Source organism: Heteronotia binoei, chromosome 13, assembly GCF_032191835.1.
Source record: "Heteronotia binoei isolate CCM8104 ecotype False Entrance Well chromosome 13, APGP_CSIRO_Hbin_v1, whole genome shotgun sequence".
NCBI classification, from domain to species: domain Eukaryota; kingdom Metazoa; phylum Chordata; class Lepidosauria; order Squamata; family Gekkonidae; genus Heteronotia; species Heteronotia binoei.
This window is the reverse complement of record NC_083235.1, coordinates 10967623-10987314: the sequence shown is the minus strand read 5'-3', so window position 1 is coordinate 10987314 and position 19692 is coordinate 10967623. Positions and strand designations below refer to the sequence as shown.

General features: G+C 49.9%; 1 protein-coding gene across 1 annotated transcript in view; it reads right to left on the bottom strand.

Annotated features, from left to right (window-relative positions):
• The window catches only part of ATP2B3 (ATPase plasma membrane Ca2+ transporting 3), a 141688-nt gene that overhangs the window by 87320 nt on the left and 34676 nt on the right, over positions 1–19692 (bottom strand). The window contains 3 exon segments of the mRNA XM_060252485.1: positions 2518–2732; positions 6925–7089; positions 10110–10151. Of these exon segments, the coding sequence (XP_060108468.1) occupies positions 2518–2732; positions 6925–7089; positions 10110–10151 (422 nt within the window).

Below are 19692 nucleotides of genomic sequence, written 5' to 3'. Positions count from 1 at the left end.
AACACTTGCTACAGCTAGCAGCTTCTCAGGGTTGCTTGCAGTTTCTATATCAGCAAAAACAGTGGGTGGGATAAAAATTATAAAGATAAAGAAATTTCAAAAATTCTCTGTGTGCGCGAATGTTGCTATGGTTGATTTTATAAAATAATTTTAGAATTTCAAGCTTCAAAGTGTTTTACTTACAACATCTTTGTTTACTCTGTGCGCAAATATGTCACGGCATCTTTTAGTCCACTCCTTGAAGGTAGATTTCCAGGAAGGGACTGAGTAATTTTTTTTTTCTGAAAAGGGGGCATTAGGCCAAATAAGTTTGGGAACCTCTGTTTTAGAATTTGTAAGTAATCAGTTATCTCCCTTCGGCTACCGCCGGTGGATATGGTGCCAAGGACAGATGGGAAGTTCGACGAGGCTTAAAAGGACACTTGTGAAAATGAGCTTTCTTAGAGGTGGACTTTTTCATAAATAGACTTTTTTGTTTTACTCAATTGCTGCGATGGTTTTAAAAAGCTCCTCTTAACACCATCGAAGGCCAGCTTTCCTAGAAAAATGACGTCTCTTCCTAAGCAAAAAACCTGGCAATTTTCTTTCTCTCCAGATCCTTCTGAGCTATTAAACACCTCTGACCGATTTCCCACTAGCCTCGCGCAACTCTCACTCTCCTGCTCTCGGCGGGGCTTCCATCGGATTTCACATTATCTGCCCTGGAGGCTGCAGCTCGCTCCGCCTCTTTTGCGCAGCAAGCAAGATCCTCTAAAAACCGGATTCTGTTCGCTGTGCGAAAAAGGTGGAGCTAGTTGCAGCCTCCAGGGCAGACAGTATGAAATCTGATAGAAACCCACGGAGAAGAGGAGCGTGAGAGCAGCATAAGGCGAGCGGGGAATCGGTCTCTGTTTAGTACCTACTCTGGTTAATACCTGACATGGAAGGTCCAGGCTAACCGGCTTTCATCAGAACTCGGAACAGGGGTGTCAAATGTGTGGGGCGAGGCCCAGATCAGGCCCCGGAGGGCTCCTATCAGGCCCACGAGCAATTCACTGTCATCTGCTTCCTTACATATACATATATGAACATATGAAGCTGCCTTCTACTGAATCAGACCCTCGGTCCATCAAAATCAGTATTGTCTACTCAGACTGGCAGCGGCTCTCCAGGGTCTCAAGCTGAGGTTTTTCACACCTACTTGCCTGGACCCTTTTGAGTTGGAGATGTCGGGGATTGAACCTGGGGCCTTCTGCATGCCAAGCAGATGCTCTACCACTGAGCCACCGTCCCTCCCCATGAACATATGAAGCTGCCTTCTACTGAATCAATTCAGTAGAATCAAGCTGCTACAATTCCACCCCTGTAGATATGGCTCTCATAACAAATGAGTTCGACAGCCTTGTACTTGGAAGCTAAGCTGGGTCAGCCCCATTGAGTACTTGGATGGGATACTGCCGAGGAAGGCCAGAGTCACTATGCAGAGGCAGGCAGTGGTCAACCTCCAAGGCCACCCAGCAGCTGCATGCGGAGGAGGAGTGGGAAATCAAATCGGTTCTCCCAGCTTAGACCCCGAACTCTTAGAGCCAGTTTGGTGTAGTGGTTAAGTGTGCAGACTCTTATCTGGGAGAACCGGGTTTGATTCCTCACTCCTCCACTTGCACCTGCTAGCATGGCCTTGGGTCAGCCATAGCTCTGGCAGAGGTTATCCTTGAAAGGGCAGCTGCTGTGAGAGCCCTCTCCAGCCTCATCCACCTCACAGGGTGTCTGTTGTGGGGGGGAGAAGATATAGGAGATTGTGAGCCACTCTGAGACTCTTCGGAGTGGAGGGCGGGATATAAATCCAGTATCTTCATCTACCTCACAGGGTGTCTGTTGTGGGGGAGGAAGGGAAAGGAGATTGTGAGCCGCTCTGAGACTCTTCGGAGTGGAGGGCAGGATATAAATCCAATATCTTCATCTACCTCACAGGGTGTCTGTTGTGGGCGGGAGAAGATATAGGAGATTGTGAGCTGCTCTGAGACTCTTCGGAGTGGAGGGCGGGATATAAATCCAATATCTTCATCTACCTCACAGGGTGTCTGTTGTGGGGGGGAGAAGATATAGAAGATTGTGAGCTGCTCTGAGACTCTTCGGAGTGGAGGGCGGGATATAAATCCAAAATTATTATAAATTATTAACCACTACACCAAACCGGAAAGAGATTGGAGGAAAGACTGTATGGAGGGCCAGGGCTTTTTTTGTAGCAGGAAATCCTTTGCATATTAGGCCCCACCCCCCTGACATAGCCAATCCTCCGAGAGCTTACAGTAGGCTCTGTAAGAAGAGCCCTGTAAGCTCTTGGAGGATTGGCTACATCAGCGGTGTGTGGCCTAAAATGCAAAGGAGTTTTTGCTACAAAAAAGAAGCCCTATGGAGGGCCCTTCTGGGAGAGAGTGGTCCTGTTGATGCCAACCTACTTTTTGCATGAAGTCCTCTCTTAACGGGAAGAGTATCAACCTGTCACGCAAGCTGGGCACAGAAAAGAATCGTTCTCACCTTCACAGAGTAGGCTAAGGAGATGGTGACGGCCAACGGCAGGCCTTCGGGAACTGCCACCACCAGGACGGTGACGCCGATGATGAAGAACTTGACAAAATACTGCACGTAGACCGGGGTGCACTCGGCTGCCCACGTCCTCCCATCGATCACAAAGGTCTGGATGACGAAGTACAGGACCAGGATGATAACAGTGATGGCTGACATCACCAGACCTAGAAGAAGTGCAGCGAAGAAGAGGAGGAGGAGGGAGAAGGAGGAGGAGGAAGAGAAGGAGAAGAAGAAGAAGAGGAGGAGGTGAACGGGAAGAAAAAGGGGAGGAGGAGAAGGTGAAGGAGAAGGAGAAGAAGAGGAGAAGGAAGAGGAGGAGAAGGAAGAGGAGACAAAGAAGAGGGAGAAGAAGAGAAGGAGGAAAAGAAGAACGAGAAGGAGGAGGTGATGGAGGAGGAGGAGAAAATAGACAGTCTAGGGGTGCGGTCACATGCTCCTTTACTTCTGTCTTACCCACAGTTCCCGTTCAGATTTTATGAGCATGTCCAGACAACCACATCTGTCCCTCAAACACAGCTTGTCAGCATCCCGACTTGCCCTGGTTTGATGTCGGCATTATTTGATCCCGGAGAAACTCCGTCCCTTTTCCCCAGAAGCGGCACACATTTGGGTTATTCCTGTTTGGACAGCTCATGAAGGATACTGCCCCTTGGGATGTTTGGCACCTGCCATCTGCCACCCTCCCCTTTTTTAAAATAAAAAGCCCCAGCAGACATGCACATGACCAGATCATTGGGAATCTGCTTCTCCGATCAACACAGGATCCACAGGAGAAGAACAGGGGGAAAAAACTTTTTTCAATTTGGAGGATTTCCAGATATTATTGTCACTGCCCAGTTCCAGGAAAGCAGTTCCTGGCGGTCCCCTACTTCGAATTGGCAACGTTAATTCCCGGAACTGCCCCCCACTCTGAAGCAACGTTTGATTTTCCACCTCCCAACGGTTGGGCGCATGTTCAGTGAAAACCCAGCAGCAGGAATCACCATCTGATTGTTCAGCAACTGAATGAGAACGAGACGACTTTGGATTTGCTGGATTGGTTGTGTGCATGCTCCAAGAAAAGAGCGTGATGGCATTCAATGTCTGATCGTCCAACAACAGGACGAGTCGCGTTCTTGGATGCTCGTCTGATCGGCCCCGCATCGAATCAATATTCAGCGGTTCAAATCTGAGCACTGAACGCTCGCTTTTAATGTGATGTGTGACCGCACTCTAGAACAGGACTGAGAATACCTTGCCCACCTTCTGACTGGGGTATGACTAAGGAATCTCCCTTCCTACTTGTATTTGACAAAGAGTGCTTTGATTCTCAAAAGCTTATAGCCCCCCAAATCTCACTGTTCTTTAAGATGCTCCTGAACTCAAATCAAGGTGATATTTGTTGTTCAGTTGCACAGTCGAGTCTGACTCTTTGTGACCCCATAGACCAAGTCATGCCAGGCCCTCCTGTCTTCCACCATCCTCCGAAGTCTGCTCAAATTCATGTTCGTTACATCAGTAACGCTGCCCAGCCATCTCCTCTTTTGCCGCCCCCTTCTTCTTTTGCCTTCTGTCTTTCCCAGCATCAGGGTCTTCTCCAGGGAATGCTCCCTTCTCATTGGGTGGCCAAAGTAGTTGAGCTTCAGCTTCAGCATCTGACCTTCCAGGGAACAAGTCAGGGTTGATTTCCCTTAGGACTGACTGATTTGATCTTCTTGCAGTCCAAGGGACTCTCAAGATTCTTCTCCAGCACCACAGCGCTCTGCCTTCCTTATGGTCCAACTCTCACAGACATACATTACTACTGGGAATACCATCGCTTTGACTAAACGGACTTTTGTAGTCAGGGTGATGTCTCTACTTTTCATTATACTGCCTAGGTTTGCCATTGCTGTCCGCCCAAGGAGCAAACATCGTTTAATTTCATGGCTACAGTCACCATCTGCAGTGATCTTGGATCCCAGAAATATGAAGTCTGTCACTACTTCCACGTCTTCCGCTCTATTTGCCAAGGTGTGATGGGGCCAAATGCCGTGATCTTAGTTTTTTTCGATGTTGAGTTTCAAGCCTACTTTTGCACTCTCCTCTGTCTATCTCTAGGTGATATTAGGGTTCAGCAATCTCCATTTCTGCTTGCGTCCAGCAAAGGGAGATTTGACTCTCTTGAAAGCTTATCGCTCCCGAAAACCTTATTGGTTGTCTCTAAGGAACTACTGGACTCAAATCAAGCTGTTCTCCTGTAGACTAACAGAGCTACCCTCTGAAAATAAGACTTGGAACTTGTGACCTTGAGACGAGAACCATGGAACCAAGGGGCGTTCTTCTCCCGTGTATCTGTTCTGCCAAGGGTGGTCTCTTCCTCTACCTCAAGGAAGGCTCCCACACTAGTATCCCCCTACTCTGGATCTGAAGCCAGAACGGGGGTCTCCACAGTAGGCTCCCTCAGCCCGTTGCTGCTTCCATCTCGGACCGCGAATCAGATTTTCAGTCTTAAATTGAGGTTTGGTAGAAGGTAGAGTATTGAGAAGAACAAAGGAACTAGAAATACTCAGGATGACAGTCGGAAGGAATGGACTGGGTAACATCTCTTGATGCTAGCCCAGGCTTCTGGTGTTTCAGCAGAGGGCAGTAGAGAGTTAGTGTTGGGGTAGGTAGGGTCAGGGCGTTTCATTTTGTAGCAGGAACTCCTTTGCATATTAGGCCACACACCTCTGATGTAGCCAATCCTCCTGGAGCTTACAGGACTCTTCTTACAGGGCCTACTGTAAGTTCTTGGAGGAGTGGCTACATCAGGGGGTGTGGCCTAAAATGCAAAGGAGTTCCTGCTACAAAAAAAGCACTGGTTAGGGTGTTCTTTGTCTGCTCCTGCTGCTGTCTCTTTGTTACCCAGAATGCTACTTTCAGAGTTCCTTCCTTCCAGTCATTCCCCTCCTCTCTCCCTCCCTTTGCGACACGACAACTGGGTGTGTTTTCTACAATTTCTCTCCATCCTAGTTTAGACAGATGGATAGTAGGCTTTACCCTGCCTTTCCTATCCAGTATAGAGTCCTCTAACAAGAAAAACTTGAGCTTCATTATCTGTTCATTATCATTATCTGTTCGTTATTCTTCTTATTATTATGAGCACATCCTCCTGGACTAAATCAAGACCCAGGTTTCTTGTACCATTACCAGTGCTTATTTTTCCATGCCTACTACGCCTCTGCATATCACACCTAATCCAATCATACCTGTTATTGTCATTTGGCATTTGAAATCACTCCACTCACCAAAATAAAAGGACAAATGAACTCACATTCTAGCTGTATCTGAAGAAGCGAGCAGTGACTCACGAAAGTTCATCCCCTGCCACAAATCTTGTTTGTCTTTCAGATGCTACTGGATCCTTGTTGAACATATGAAGCTGCCTTATATTCAATCAGACCCTCGGTCCATCAGAGTCAGTCTTGTCTACTCAGACTGGCAGCGGCTCTCCAGGGTCTCAAGCTGAGGTTTTTCACATCCATTTGCCTGGGCCCTTTTTAGTTGGAGATGCCAGGGATTGAACCTGGAACCTTCTTCTTACCAAGTAGATGCTCTACCACTGAGCCACCATTCCTCACGTTCTTTTCTAACTAACTGACATGGCTTCCTCTCTTGATCTGTCTCACTGGAAATAATTGAATCGCTTTTGCAGAAAATACAAAGAAATAGGAACATTCGCTTTGTTTCCTCAGCTTGCTCTAACAGCAAGATTTTGGTTTTCTGGGTAACAAACAGTCCTCAGATTCAGCAGGAACTCACAGGACGCAGCTCCTGAACCTTTCTGAGGATTCCTCCTTTTCCTCCCCATCTAACTTGTCCATTGAATAGTAGGTGCAGCTGCATAACAATCCCTGGATCAGGAGCGCAGGCAGCCAGCCAGCCACCAGGGGCTTTGCCACACCCCCAGCAGCCCTCATGAACCCCTAGAGAATCCTATGCCACCCTTTCTCCACTTCTTATGTGATTTTGGGCAGTGGGTGGATTGCTGGCCTTTTGACTGGGGGTGGGGCGTGGCTAAGGAGAGCCCCAGGTGAGTGAGGCCTGCTTGGGGTGGCCGGATGTCTAGCCAGCTCAAGCAGGCCTCACTCACCCAGGGCTCTCCTTTCTTGCATCATGTTGTTTTTGGCGGGTGTGTGTGTGTGTGGGGGGGGGGGCACATGCTGATGATTTATTCTAATGAGCTCCACCACCTATTTTTCTACAAAATGTCCCCTGGTAACAAACATCCCTTTTTTTCAAGTAGAGAGCACCCATTCCTGGCCTGTGCCCTTCTGCTCCGAGATCGGGGCTGCCCCTCCGCCCCTTACCCTTACAGGTCCCATGGCCCCTGGCCCCATGGCCAGTCACACCTACCTGCTTTCCCGATTTGCACGGCCAGTTTGGTGAGCTTCCCCTGCAGAACGGATTTCTCCTTTTTGGGCACGCTGGCTTTCTTCTTCTCCCGCTCTTCCATCTCGCCACCCTCGGCACTTTTCAGGGGTTGCATCTCCATGGCGACGGCCCCGTCTTGTTTTTTGGCTGCACAGAAAAGGAGCAGACACGGGTTCACCCAAAGCGGAACAGTCCCATCTCGTTGGAATCCAGATCACTAACTCTTCTCCTGTGTCCTTAAACAGCATTCTCACATGGAGAAATTCAGCAGGCAAGGGTTTTCCCTTCTGCATATCTTACCCTTCTGAATTTGTCCATATCAGACTGGTCTTAAATATAGGGCTTCTTTTGTAGCAGGAGCTCCTTTGCATATTAGGCCACACCTCCCTGATGTAGCCAATCCTCCAAGAGCTTACACGGCTCTTCTTACAGGGCCTACTGTAAGCTCCAGGAGCATTGGCTCCATCAGGGGTGGAATTCTAGCAGGAGCTCCTTTGCATATTAGGCCACACCTCTCTGTAGTCAATCCTCCAAGAGCTTACAGGGCTCTTCATATAGAGCCTACTGTAAGCTTCAGGAGGATTAGCTACATCAGGGGTGGAATTCTAGCAGGAGTTCCTTTGCATATTAGGCCACACCATGATGTAGCCAATCCTCCAAGAGCTTACAGGGCTCTTCGTACAGGGCCTACTGTATGCTTCAAGAGGATTAGCTACATCAGGGGTAGAATTCTAGCAGGAGCTTCTTTGCATATTAGGCAACACCCCCTTGTTGAAGCCAATCCTCCAAGAGCTTACAGGGTTCTTCTTACAGGGCCTACTGTAAGCTCCAGGAGCATTGGCTCCATCAGGGGTGTGTGGCCTAATATGCAAAGGAGTTCCTGCTACAAAACAAAAAAAAGCCCTGCTTAAATGCATCCAGGAAGCAGGTCCAGAGAGAGGCTAGATTCGATTCCAGTACCACCTTAGAGACCAATACATTCTTCATGCATGAGCTTATGAGAGTCTGTGCTCCCTTTCACTAGACAGGCTAGGAGGTTCTCGTAAGTGGAGACCCTAAAAACCTTGTTGGTCTCGGAAGTGCAACTGAATTTGAATCCAGCTCTTCTGCTGAAGACTGATATGGCTACCCCCTGGAAACTAACTTCAGAGAAAAGATGTTATTCTGCCTCAGTGGGTCCCCTTTATGTGGCATCTCGTACCATCTTGTAACTGCTTCTTGGGGATATTTCCTGGCTAGAAATTAGTTTGACGACTGTTTTCCCAGTCTTGAATGTGTCCAGTTCAGGAAATCGGATGGAAAGCAAGCATTCAGATACATTGACTGTCCCCCAACTTTGTCTTATAGAAATTCACACACACTCCAATATCCAATGACACACACTTTTCTCACATGAAATATTTCCTAGGTGTAGTTGGTAGGAGGGAGAGAAGGCATCATGGTATAGCCCTACCTCAGACTTTGGAAGCTAAGAAGGGTCAGTACTTGGATAGGGAACCACCAAGGAAGACTCTGCAGAGGAAGGCAGTGGCAAACCACCTCTGCTTCTCACTTGCCTTGAAAGCACCTTGCTGGGGTCATCATGAGTTGGAAGCCAAACAGGGCCAGTGCTTGGATGGGAGACCACCAAGGAAGGGTCTGCAAAGGAGGGCAATGGCAAACTGCCTCTGCTTCTCACTTGCCTGGAAAGTCCCTTCCTGCGGTCACCATGAGTTAAAAGTTAAGCAGGGTTGGTACTCGGGAGACTACCAAGGAAGGTTCTGTGGAGGAAGGCAGTGGCCAACCACCTCTGCTTCTTGCTTGCCTGGAAAGCCTCTTGCTGAGGTTGCCATAAGTTGGAAGCCAAACAGGGCTGGTACTCAGAAGGTGACCACCATGGAAGGCTCAGCAAAGGAGGGCAATGGCAAACCACCTTCTGCTTCTCTCTTGCCTGGAAAGCCCCTTGCTGAGGTTGCCATGAGTTGGAAGCCAAACAGGGCCGGTACTTGGAAGAGAGACCAACAAGGAAGGCTCAGCAAAGGAGGGCAATTGCAAACCACCTTCTGCTTCTCTCTTGCCTGGAAAGCCCCTTGCTGAGGTTGCCATGAATTGGAAGCCAAACAGGGCTGGTACTCAGACCACCAAGGAAGGCTCAGCAAAGGAGGGCAATGGCAAACCACCTTCTGCTTCTCTCTTGCCTGGAAAGCCCCTTGCTGGGATTACCATTAGTTAGAAGCCAAGCAGAGTCAGTATTTGAATGGGAGACCTCTAAGGAAGGCTTTGTAGAGGAATGTGATTAACTCGGCTTTGTGAGGCTCAGGTACGGTTGCTAGCTCCCCAGGTAGGAACTGGAGGTCTCTAGGAACTGCAACAGATCTCTAGACTACAGAGGTCATTCCCAGAGGGCAGGTTCATGGCACCCCATGTCTGCTGAGATCCCTCCCTTTCCCAAATCCGTCCTTCCCCAGGCTTTATGTCCCAATCTCTTGGAGTTGGCAACCCTAGATGCAGCCCTCTATGCTCAGGTCTTACCGAGGCACCAGAATTTTGGATTTCAAGAGCCAGTCACCTGAACAAGAGCCTTGCTTCCCTTTACCAGTGGGCGCCTTGGCAGAACAGATCTCTTTTCTGTACACACAGTTGATGTATTTTGATATTTATACCCCATAACTCTACTCAAACTGGGAATTCAAAGTGGGCTCTCCCCTCTTCTATATTCTCCTCACACCAACGACCCCTTGAAACAGGACTGGCTGAGAGCAGCGTTCCCTCTAAACTGAGTTAGTGTGAGTTAGCTCACCGTTTTTTAGGCTCTGGCTCACACCTTTCCATCTTAGCTTAAGAAGGGATGGCTCCAGAGCAAAGTAATTGATGCAGCAGCCAGATTGCTCGCTCGCAACTTGAATGCTAGCCGCTCAAGATGCAGAACGTTCGCTCACAAACCTCCACAGCTTAGAGGGAGCACTGCCTGAGAGTGCCAGTTGCCATGGTAAAGCGGGAATTCAAAACTCGGATCTCCCAAATCCTCATCGGATGCTCTAACCCCACGCCACACTGAACACAACGCAAGCGATGGGAACGGACACGTCCAGAATCGACCCCAACTAAAGATGGGGCTCAAAGAAGAGGCACTTCGTATGTGGGAGCTGGGTGCGAGGGGAGGGGGGGAGGTGATCCTGGGAATTTACCTTTGTTCTGATTATTCTCCACTGCCCCATCTTGCTGCTTCCCTACAACAGAAGAAGGGAACGACAAACACAGGACGCTTGAGAACAGACGACACGGCACCAGCACAGCACACGCACGATGGGAAAGCACGGCTCTCGAAAAGCAGGAGGTTCAGATGGGCGCAGCTGCAGCCCGGGACTTGCCAGGGGCTTCTTCTGTCCATACTCAGCCAAAGGTCTTGAGTTCCGATCAACACCCACGTCCTCCAGGTAGCCAACTGAGACAGACTGGGGAAAGGCATCTCTTCCGTCCTGGCTAGAAAGGCCAGGCGGGAGGCAAGGGCGAAGGGGGAATTCTGTCTGCCTTTCAGAGGTACACGTGGGCTAGGCAGAAGCGGGGTGCAGATGGGCACAGCTGGGTGGGCTGGAGCATGCACAGAATGAGGGTGGCACTTTGCGTTAACAGGATGGAGGCATGCAACCAAAAGTAGGCCCTTTTCCTGGGGTTTTCTTATCCCCTAGTCTCTTACAGTTGCCTGCGGTAACTAGGGAGATTCCTGGAGGGTTTGTTTTTTTTTGGGGGGGGGAGTTTAAGGAGGTGGGTGGAAGCTCAGGCATCCAGGGATGCCAGCCTCCCTGTAGGAAGAAGCAGGTGAAAAAGCAAAAAGCATCCATGATAGACCAGCCTCAACTACGAAACAGTTAGTTGTCTGCAGAATATTTGAGCTATATGCCTTGTATGAATGATTTTAAGGATTCTGGAAGCTTGTAAAAGCCTCGTGTGTGAAACAGGGCAATCCGTGCATCCCTGTAGCGGTCTCGCGCTTTGCTGCTGTTTGTCCTTACATCGGCTGTTGAAAGCAAATTTGGAGCATCTGTCTCTTATCTTCACGGCTTCTTGATCCCCTCGGACCACCGTCTTCAAGAATCATGAACACTGATTATAATTGAAAGGACTCAGGTCTTGGGTGGGACTTATACTGCACTTTGGTTCAAGTTCTTTTTTTTTATGTGCATAAAATTTTGAAATTGTTTCATGTTTGAGGCTGGTCTATCGTGGATGCTTTTTGCTTTTCACCTGCTCCTCTTTTCCATGTTACTCTTTGTTTATTGTAGCCTCCCTGTAGGACCTGGAGATTCCCTGGAGTTATGACGGAGCACATGGAAGCAAGTCATTCCTGGTTATAGTGCAGGGGCGGCCAAACTGGCTCGGGAGCCACATGTGGCTCTTTCGCACATATTGTGTGGCTCTCAAAGCCCCCACTGCCCGTCAGCTGGCTTGGAGAAGGCATTTCTCTTTTTAAATCACTTCTCCAAGCCAAGCCAGTCAGTGGCTTGGAGAATGCATTTAAATTTAAAGCTGCTTTCTTTCTACCTCTCCCTCCTTCCCACTATCTATTTGCCTGCCTTCCTTCCTTCCTCTCTCCTTCCATCTTCCTTCCTTCCATTTTCCTCCCTCCTCCCATCTTCCTTCCTTCCTTCCTTCCCTCCCTCCCATCTTCCTTCCTTGCCTCCTTCCCTCCCTCCCTCCCTCCCATCTTCCTTCCTTCCCTCCCTCTCTCCTTTCTCCCTCCCTCCTCCCATCTTCCTTCCATTTTCCTCCCTCCCTCCTTCCTTCCTTGCTTGCAGATCTCAAGCATCTAACATTTATTCTATGTGACTCTTACATTAAGCAAGTTTAGCCCTCCCGATTTAGTGTAAGGCAGGGCTTTTTTGGTAGAAAAAGCCCAGCAGGAACTCTTTTGCATATTAGGCCACACACCCCTGGTGTCACCATTGTTTCACACGGGTTTTCTGTAGAAAAAGCCCATCAGGAACTCATGTGCGTATTAGGCCACACCCCCTGGTGCCAAGCTAGCTGGAGCTGTATCCCTGTGCGTTCCTGCTCAAAAAAAAAGAAGCCCTGGTGAAAGGGAATCCTAAGATCCAATCCTTTCCTGCGTGGGGTTGTCTGGTTCAAGAAAAAAACCAAACCTGATTCTCCCCTAAAACTTGTGTGTCCTAACCTGGACGGCCCAGGTTAGTCTGACCTTGTCAGATCTCAGAAGCTAAGTACGGTCAGCCTGGGTTAACCCTTGGAGGGGAGACCACCGTGTGCAGGGTCGCCACGCAGAGGCAGCCAATGGCAAACCACCTCTGCTCATCTCTTGCCCTGCCCTGGATGGCCCAGGGAAGCCAAGCAGGGTCAGCCCTGGTCACTACTTGTATGGGAGACCATCGCAGAAGTCCAGGGTTGCTACGCAGAGGCAGGCAGGGGCCAACCACCCCTGGGCATCTCTTGCCTCGATCCGGATGGCCCAGGCGCCTGATCTCATCAGATCTCGGAAGCAAAGCAGGGCCAGCCGGGGCTAGTGCTTGGAAGGGCATCCTCCAAGGAGTACCAGGGTTGTGACGCAGAGGCCGGGGATGGCAAAACCACCTCTGAAACATCTCTTGCCTTAAAAAGCGAGTCCAGCTCTCCACCTAGTAGGGCATAAAGGAGCTAGAATGTCCGGCTGCCAGACAATCGTGCTATCTCCTGGCTTTTCTACACACCAGGCCATACAATAATTAATTAATTAGTTCCCTAGAGAAAATGGATGCTTTTTTTTTTTTGAGCAGGAACGCAGCTCCAGCTGGCTTGGCATCAGAGGGTGTGGTCTAATATGTAAATGAGTTCCTGCTGGGCTTTCTCTACAAAGAAAGCCCTGTGTGAAGCGATAGTGGTGCCAGGGGGTGTGGCCTAATATGCAAATGAGTTCCTGCTGGGCTTTCTCTACAAAGAAAGCCCTGGGTGAAGCGATAATGATGCCAGGGGGTGTGGCCTAATATGCAAATAAGTTCCTGCTGGGCTTTCTCTACAAAGAAAGCCCTGGGTGAAGCGATAGTGATGCCAGGGGGTGTGGCCTAATATGCAAATGAGTTCCTGCTGGGCTTTTTCTACAAAGAAAGCCCTGGGTGAAGCAATAGTGATGCCAGGGGGTGTGGCCTAATATGCAAATGAGTTCCCGCTGGGTTTTTTCTACAAAGAAAGCCCTGGGTGAAGCAACAGTGGTGCCAGGAGGTGTGGTCTAATATGCAAATGAGTTCCTGCTGGGCTTTTTCTACCCAAAAAAGACCGGGTGGACTCTATGGTATTAGACCCCTTGAAGTCTCTCCCCTCCCCTCTTCAGGCTCCACCCCTCAAATCTCCAGGCTCCACCCCAACCTGGAGTTGGCAACCCTATGAAGCATCCACCCCAGTTATACCAGGCCAGGGCGCACATCCTACTTTCCAGTTTGAACTGGGTAATCCATCTATCTCTGCCTGCTGGGCAGAGCTGCCTCCGAAGTTGGAAGCAAAATTTTTAAAAGGACGAGTGAGCCGGTGATCGGGGCACGCCGTGATCGGTTGTGTTTCGGCGTACTGCTGTGCACAATCGGAACTACAGCTACGAAGCTCAGGTTCACCAGGCCCTTTGCGAGGAACCATCAGAAATACCAACATATACTTCTCTAATTTTCTAATGACAAACAGATATGTAGGGAAGGAATTCCCAGGGTGTTGCCTTTGGGCTCCGGAGCACCAGCCGGCGCTTTTCCTGGTGCCCACCAAGTGTTTTTAGCAAGTGGGTGGAGACAAGTGGGGCATACGTTTGGCAGCAAGGTTTCTTTTTAAACCAAGTGTAAACTTCATTGAAGTTTTTTCTGGGGTGGGGGGTGGGAAGGAGGTTACGACATATGCAAACGTGATAATATGGGCAGCAGGATTCCTTTTTCCATTTTTAAAAAAAATTATTTATTTATAATTAGATCATACAAGCAATTTATAATCTATGAATAACGATTAACAAATCAGAAGTGGGCGAAAACTTTACATGAAGGATGCGGTTGTCTAGACTGGCCCAACGATGGGATGGTGCCTTCTTTCTCCCAAAATGGAAGCCATTTTTCCTAAGTTTGGAGGCAGCAGGATTTCTGATGATCCGCTAGAAATCCGATTGGCTAGGCAGATTAAAACAATATTCAGTGGCAGCTGCCTCACCACACCCATGTTTCCCAGGAGGTTGTTTTAATTACCCCTCCTCTCCCCTGCACTTGGACTTTCTCAGGGCTTTTTTTGTAGCAAGAACTTTGCATATTAGGCCACACACCCCTGATGTAGCCAATCCTCCAGGAGCTTACAGTAGGCCCTGTACTAAGAGCCCTGTAAGCTCTTGGAGGATTGGCTACATCGGGGGGGGGGGAGTGTGTGTGGCCTAATATGCAAAGGAGTTCCTGCTACACAGGGGTTGTCATGTAGAAAAATAGGTGGTGGAGCTAGTTAGCGTAACTCGCTAGCATATGCTGCCCCCTCACCAGCCAAAAGCAACCTGATGCAAGAAAGGAGAGTCCTGGGCAAGCGAGGCCTGCTTGGGCTGGCTAGAGACCCAGCCAGCCCAAGCAGGCCTCGTTCACCTGGGGCTCTCCTTGGCTGGGCCCTCCCCAGTCAAAAGGTCAGCAAGCCACCGGCTGCCCAAAATCACATCAGAAGTGAAGCAAGGGTGGCGCGGGCTTCTGCACGGGATAATGAGGGCTGCTGGGGGTGTGGCAAAGCCCCTGGCGGCTGGCTGGCTGCCCGCTCTCCTAATCCATGGATTGTTATGCAGCTGCACCTACTATTCAATGGACAAGATAGGTAGGGAGGAAGAGGGGGAACCCTCAGAAAGGTTCAAGGGCTGCGCTGCTATGAGCTCCTACTGAATTCAAGGGCTGCTGCTACAAAAAAAGCCCTGCTTAAAACATTAGCGCTCGTTGGTCTTAATGGTGCTTTCCATGGAATCGTTATAGTGCTGGGTCCATAGCCAATGAGTTCGTTATGATTCTGGGTCAAGAGTCATCTCCTTTTAAGCCAGTTAGAAATGGGCTTAGTTCTAAAGCCAGTAAGCGAGGACGCTGGGTGCATGTGAAGTTAATTTGGTATCAGAAATACTACCGCATGATGGATAGGGCTGGCTTATTGTGGAATCACAGTGAATCACCCAGCAATGAGCTGAGTCAACACGGCAAACCAATTTGGAGTGACTGTGATGAACGATAATAAAATATTTTTTTATTTATATCCCGCCCTCCCCGCCGAAGCAGGCTCAGGGCGGCTCACAACATGTCAACCTTGCAAATGACAATATAAAACCACACAATTACAGTTGTCAGTGGCGTCACTGAAAGGGCCAACTGTAGATGTTTCGGGTCAATATTACATCCCGTCACTCCGGTTAATTTTAGCGCTGAAGATGACACCCCTTCGCTGGGGGCAGAGCGGAAAGGAGCGACCGAGTTTGATTGGAAAGACTCATGGGTCAACACGGATTGATTGACATTTGCACTTGCGGTCGGCGCTTTGAGAGTGAGTCAGCTCTTGCGAGGGCAAGATTGGCTCCGGCAGCCTCTTGTCAATAAAGAAGGGTATAAGAGCAACCATCATCGACAGTGGACGTTAGTGACAATGTTTAGTTCAACATCCATTGGCCCTGATGGATCTAGGTCAGCGCCCCTTGACCACTTAGCAGAGATGTCCATCGATCAGGAGTCAATTAGCGGTAAATATAGTTGCGGGCCAAGACAATTTCGGGCACAGCTGCCCTAAGCGAATGTAGAATTGAGCTGGACGTCGAGAGGCGACGGAAAAAGGGAATTTTGGAGAACCTGTGAAGTTTCCCCCCCCCCATTGAAAACGGACTCTTTCATTTGCTGCGGGTGATCGGAGTTCCGGTAGTTGTGAGTCCGTATGTGCGTGTCACGGTTGATACTCAAAGTGGGGTTACGGTGGCTCATTATTTGAAATCTCACTGTTGTTGAAGACCCAACGGCGAGCAATCAAATGCCAAAGCCTATATGAGTCATACTCTGATCCCCTTTTCCAAAAGCGATGAGCTATGATTCTGCACGTTGAGTCAAATCTCAGCAATGCTGAGTCAAGAGAGTCGGTGGAAATCAATTACGCCGGGGTGCCCTTTAGATGTTCTCCCAGCTGCATGGGAGAGCAGCTTCTGCACAGCTGGGAGAACATTCAAATGACAGAATCACGAGGGTTCGGTCACAAGGGTCTTTCCCAAACAATGGCACCCCTGCTGCAGGAGCAGTGTTGATTCCGAGGGAAAGAGTCATGTAAGAGCCAGTTTGGTGTAGTGGTTAAGTGTGCGGACTCTTATCTGAGAGAATCGGGTTTGATTCCCCACTCCTCCGCTTGCAGCTGCTGGAATGGCCTTGGGTCGGCCATAGCTCTCGCAGGAGTTGTCCTTGAAAGGGCAGCTTCTGGGAGAGCTCTCTCAGCCCCACCTACCTCACAGGGTTTGATTCCCCACTCCTCCATTTGCAGCAGCTGGAATGGCCCTGGGTCAGCCGTAGCTCTTGCAGGAGTTGTCCTTGAAAGGGCAGCTTCTGGGAGAGCTCTCTCAGCCCCACCTACCTCACAGGGTTTGATTCCCCACTCATCCATTTGCAGCAGCTGGAATGGCCCTGGGTCGGCCATAGCTCTCGCAGGAGTTGTCCTTGAAAGGGCAGCTTCTGGGAGAGCTCTCTCAGCCCTACCTACCTCACAGGGTTTGATTCCCCACGCCTCCACCTGCAGCTCCTGGAATGGCCTTGGGTCAGCCGTAGCTCTTGCAGGAGTTGTCCTTGAAAGGGCAGCTTCTGGGAGAGCTCTCTCAGACCTACCCACCTCACAGGGTTTGATTCCCCACTCCTCCACTTGCAGCTGCTGGGATGGCCTTGGGTCAGCCATAGCTCTCGCAGGAGTGGTCCTTGAAAGGGCAGCTTCTGGGAGAGCCCTCTCAGCCCCACCTACCTCACAGGGTGTCTGTTGTGTGTGTGGTGGGGGGAAGGTAAAGGAGATTGTGACCGCTCTCTGAGATTCAGAGTATAGGTGGGATATAAATCCAATATCCTTCTTCAAATGGACCCTACAAAAGGAGACCTGTAGGCCCCAGGAAGGAATCAAAAGGTAAAGGCAGTCCCCTGTGCAAGCACCAGTCATTTCCGACTCTGGGGTGACGTCGCATCACGACATTTTTGCGGCAGACTTTTTACGGGGTGGTTTGCCATTGCCTTCCCCAGCCATCTACACTTTCCACCCAGCAAGCTGGGTCCTCATTTTACCCACCTCGGAAGGATGGGAGGCTGAGTCAACCTTGAGCCGGCTACCTGAACCCAGCTTCCGCCGGGATCGAACTCAGGTCGTGAGCAGAGAGTTTGACTGCAGTACTGCAGCTTTACCACTCTGCGCCCTGGGGCTCTTAGGAAGGAATTGGGAACTGGTAAAGGCAAGACAGAGGAACAGAAGCTGAAAGTGAACGGCATGTTGTACAGACAAAGAAATCACAGGAAGGGGTAAGGACAGGAATACCCAAGATCTAGTTAAGATGAGTTGGGGGGTGAGGCAGTGGGATAATTATCTATGCTCATGCCCAGAAGATTCAAAGAAGCTGTGCCTCCAGGAACAGGTTCCAGCTCATCTCCTAGAACGGGGGTGGAGAACCTTTTTTCTGCTGAGGGCCGTATGGATATTTATAACATCATTCGTGGGCCATAAAAAATTATCAACTTAAAAAACAGTGCTCCGCCGAGGGAGAACGATTCAGGCCAGCAAAATTAATGCAAATAATTGTTTTACTATTTGAAGCCATGTGGGGAGAGCCTCATCTGGCGTGCACGCACACACACGGCCCGCCGCCCTAGGCGAATGCATAGGTCCAGAAAAAGCCCAGCAGGAACTCAGTAGCATATTAGACCACATCCCCTAATATTAGCATATTAGGCCACACCCTCTGGGATAATCAAGTGCAAACTGAACTGTGACAGTATCTTTTCCAGGCCCTGCAGCAATTCTGGCCGGCCGGCCAGGCCCCAGGGAGGCTGCTGCACAGTACATCTGAGCCCTGTGATCCCTGCCTGGCCCTGGGAAGGCTGCTGCACAGTGCGGCTGGGCCCCACGATCCTTGCTGGCCAGCCAAGCCCCAGGGAGGCTGCCACATGGCTTCGTTCAGTCCAACAATCCCCGAGGGCCACAGCAAGTGACCTCGAGGGCCGTATATGGCCCTCGGGACAGAGGTTCCCCACCCCTGTCCTAGAAGGTTCAAGGTTTCCCTTTGCCCTGCGCTGCTGGTTCTGATATACTATGAAACCTCACCAAGCCCACACAACTATTCAAATCCCCCCCCCCCAAATGATACGGTAACACAGTCAAAATATATCGATCTCGTTGAATTATTAACATGTGAGGCTAAATTTTAAGAAATGAGGGTTCAGATGGTTGCTATTTTGAGGGTTCAGATGGTTGATATTTTGAGGGTTCAGATGGTTGATATTTTGGTATGTGAATTTGGCAGGAATTGTCAACACACAGCCCTGCTAGTGCGTGAGACAATGAAATAGTGCTGCTGAACATGGTATTTAACATCCTTGGAAACAATAAACCACAAGAACATCAGAAGAGCCCTGCTGGATCAGACCAGTGATCCATCTAGTCCAGCATCCTGTCTCACACAGTGGCCAACCAGTTCCTCTGGAGGGCCAACAACAGGGCAGAGAGGCCGAGGCCTTCCCCTGAGAAGAACATCAGAAGAGCCCTGCTGGATCAGACCAGGGACGGTCCATCTAGTCCAGCATCCTATCTCACACGGTGGCCAACCAGTTTCTCTGAAGGGCTAACAAGAGAGCAGAGAGGCCGAGGCCTTCCCCTGACGTTGCCTTCTGGTTCTGGAATCCAGAGATTTAGTGCCTCTGAATGTGGAGCTTCTCTTCAGCTACCATGGCTAGCAGCCATTGACAGACTTATCCTCCGTGGATCTATCTAATCCGCTTTTAAAGCTGTCTGTTTGTGGGGCCATCACACCATCCCCTGGCAGCGAATCCCACACTATAATAATTCCCTTTGTAAATCGCTCTCCCTGACGAAGCACCATCACCATGATTGTGTGTTGACAGGGCTTTCTTTTGTAGCAGGAACTCCTTTGCATATCAGGCCACACCCCCTGATGTAGCCAATCCTTCTGGAGCTTACAGTAGGCCCTGTACAAAGAGCCCTGTAAGCTCCAGGAGGATTGGCTACATCAGGGGTGCGTGGTCTAATATGCAGGGGTGGAATTCTAGGAGAGCTCCTTTGCATATTGGCCACATACACCCTGATGTAGCCAATCCTTCTGGAGCTTACAGTAGGCCCTGTATGAAGGGCCCTGTAAGCTCCAGGAGGATTGGCTACATCAGGGGCGTGTGGTCTAATATGCAGGGGTGGAATTCTAGGAGAGCTCCTTTGCGTATTAGGCCACCCCCCCTGATTTAGCCAGTCCTCCTGGAGCTTGCAGTAGGCCCTGTACGAAGAGCCATGTAAGCTCCAGGAGGATTGGCTACATCAGGGGCCTAAGGTGTGGCCTAATGTGCAAAGGAGTTCCTGCTCCACAAAAAACCCTGTGTGTGGACTTCATGCAGAGGCAGAAGCTGAGCGGTTGTGAAAAACATTGCTATGGGGGAGGCAGGCCTGCGGATGACTATTGCGCCCCTGCGTAAGCAAACAAAATGGCCGTTGCAAGCATGAAGACTGAAAAGCTACGAAGGATACTGGAGTGTGCACTAAGGAGCCGCCTGCCTAGGCCCGAAGGAAAACCCTTAC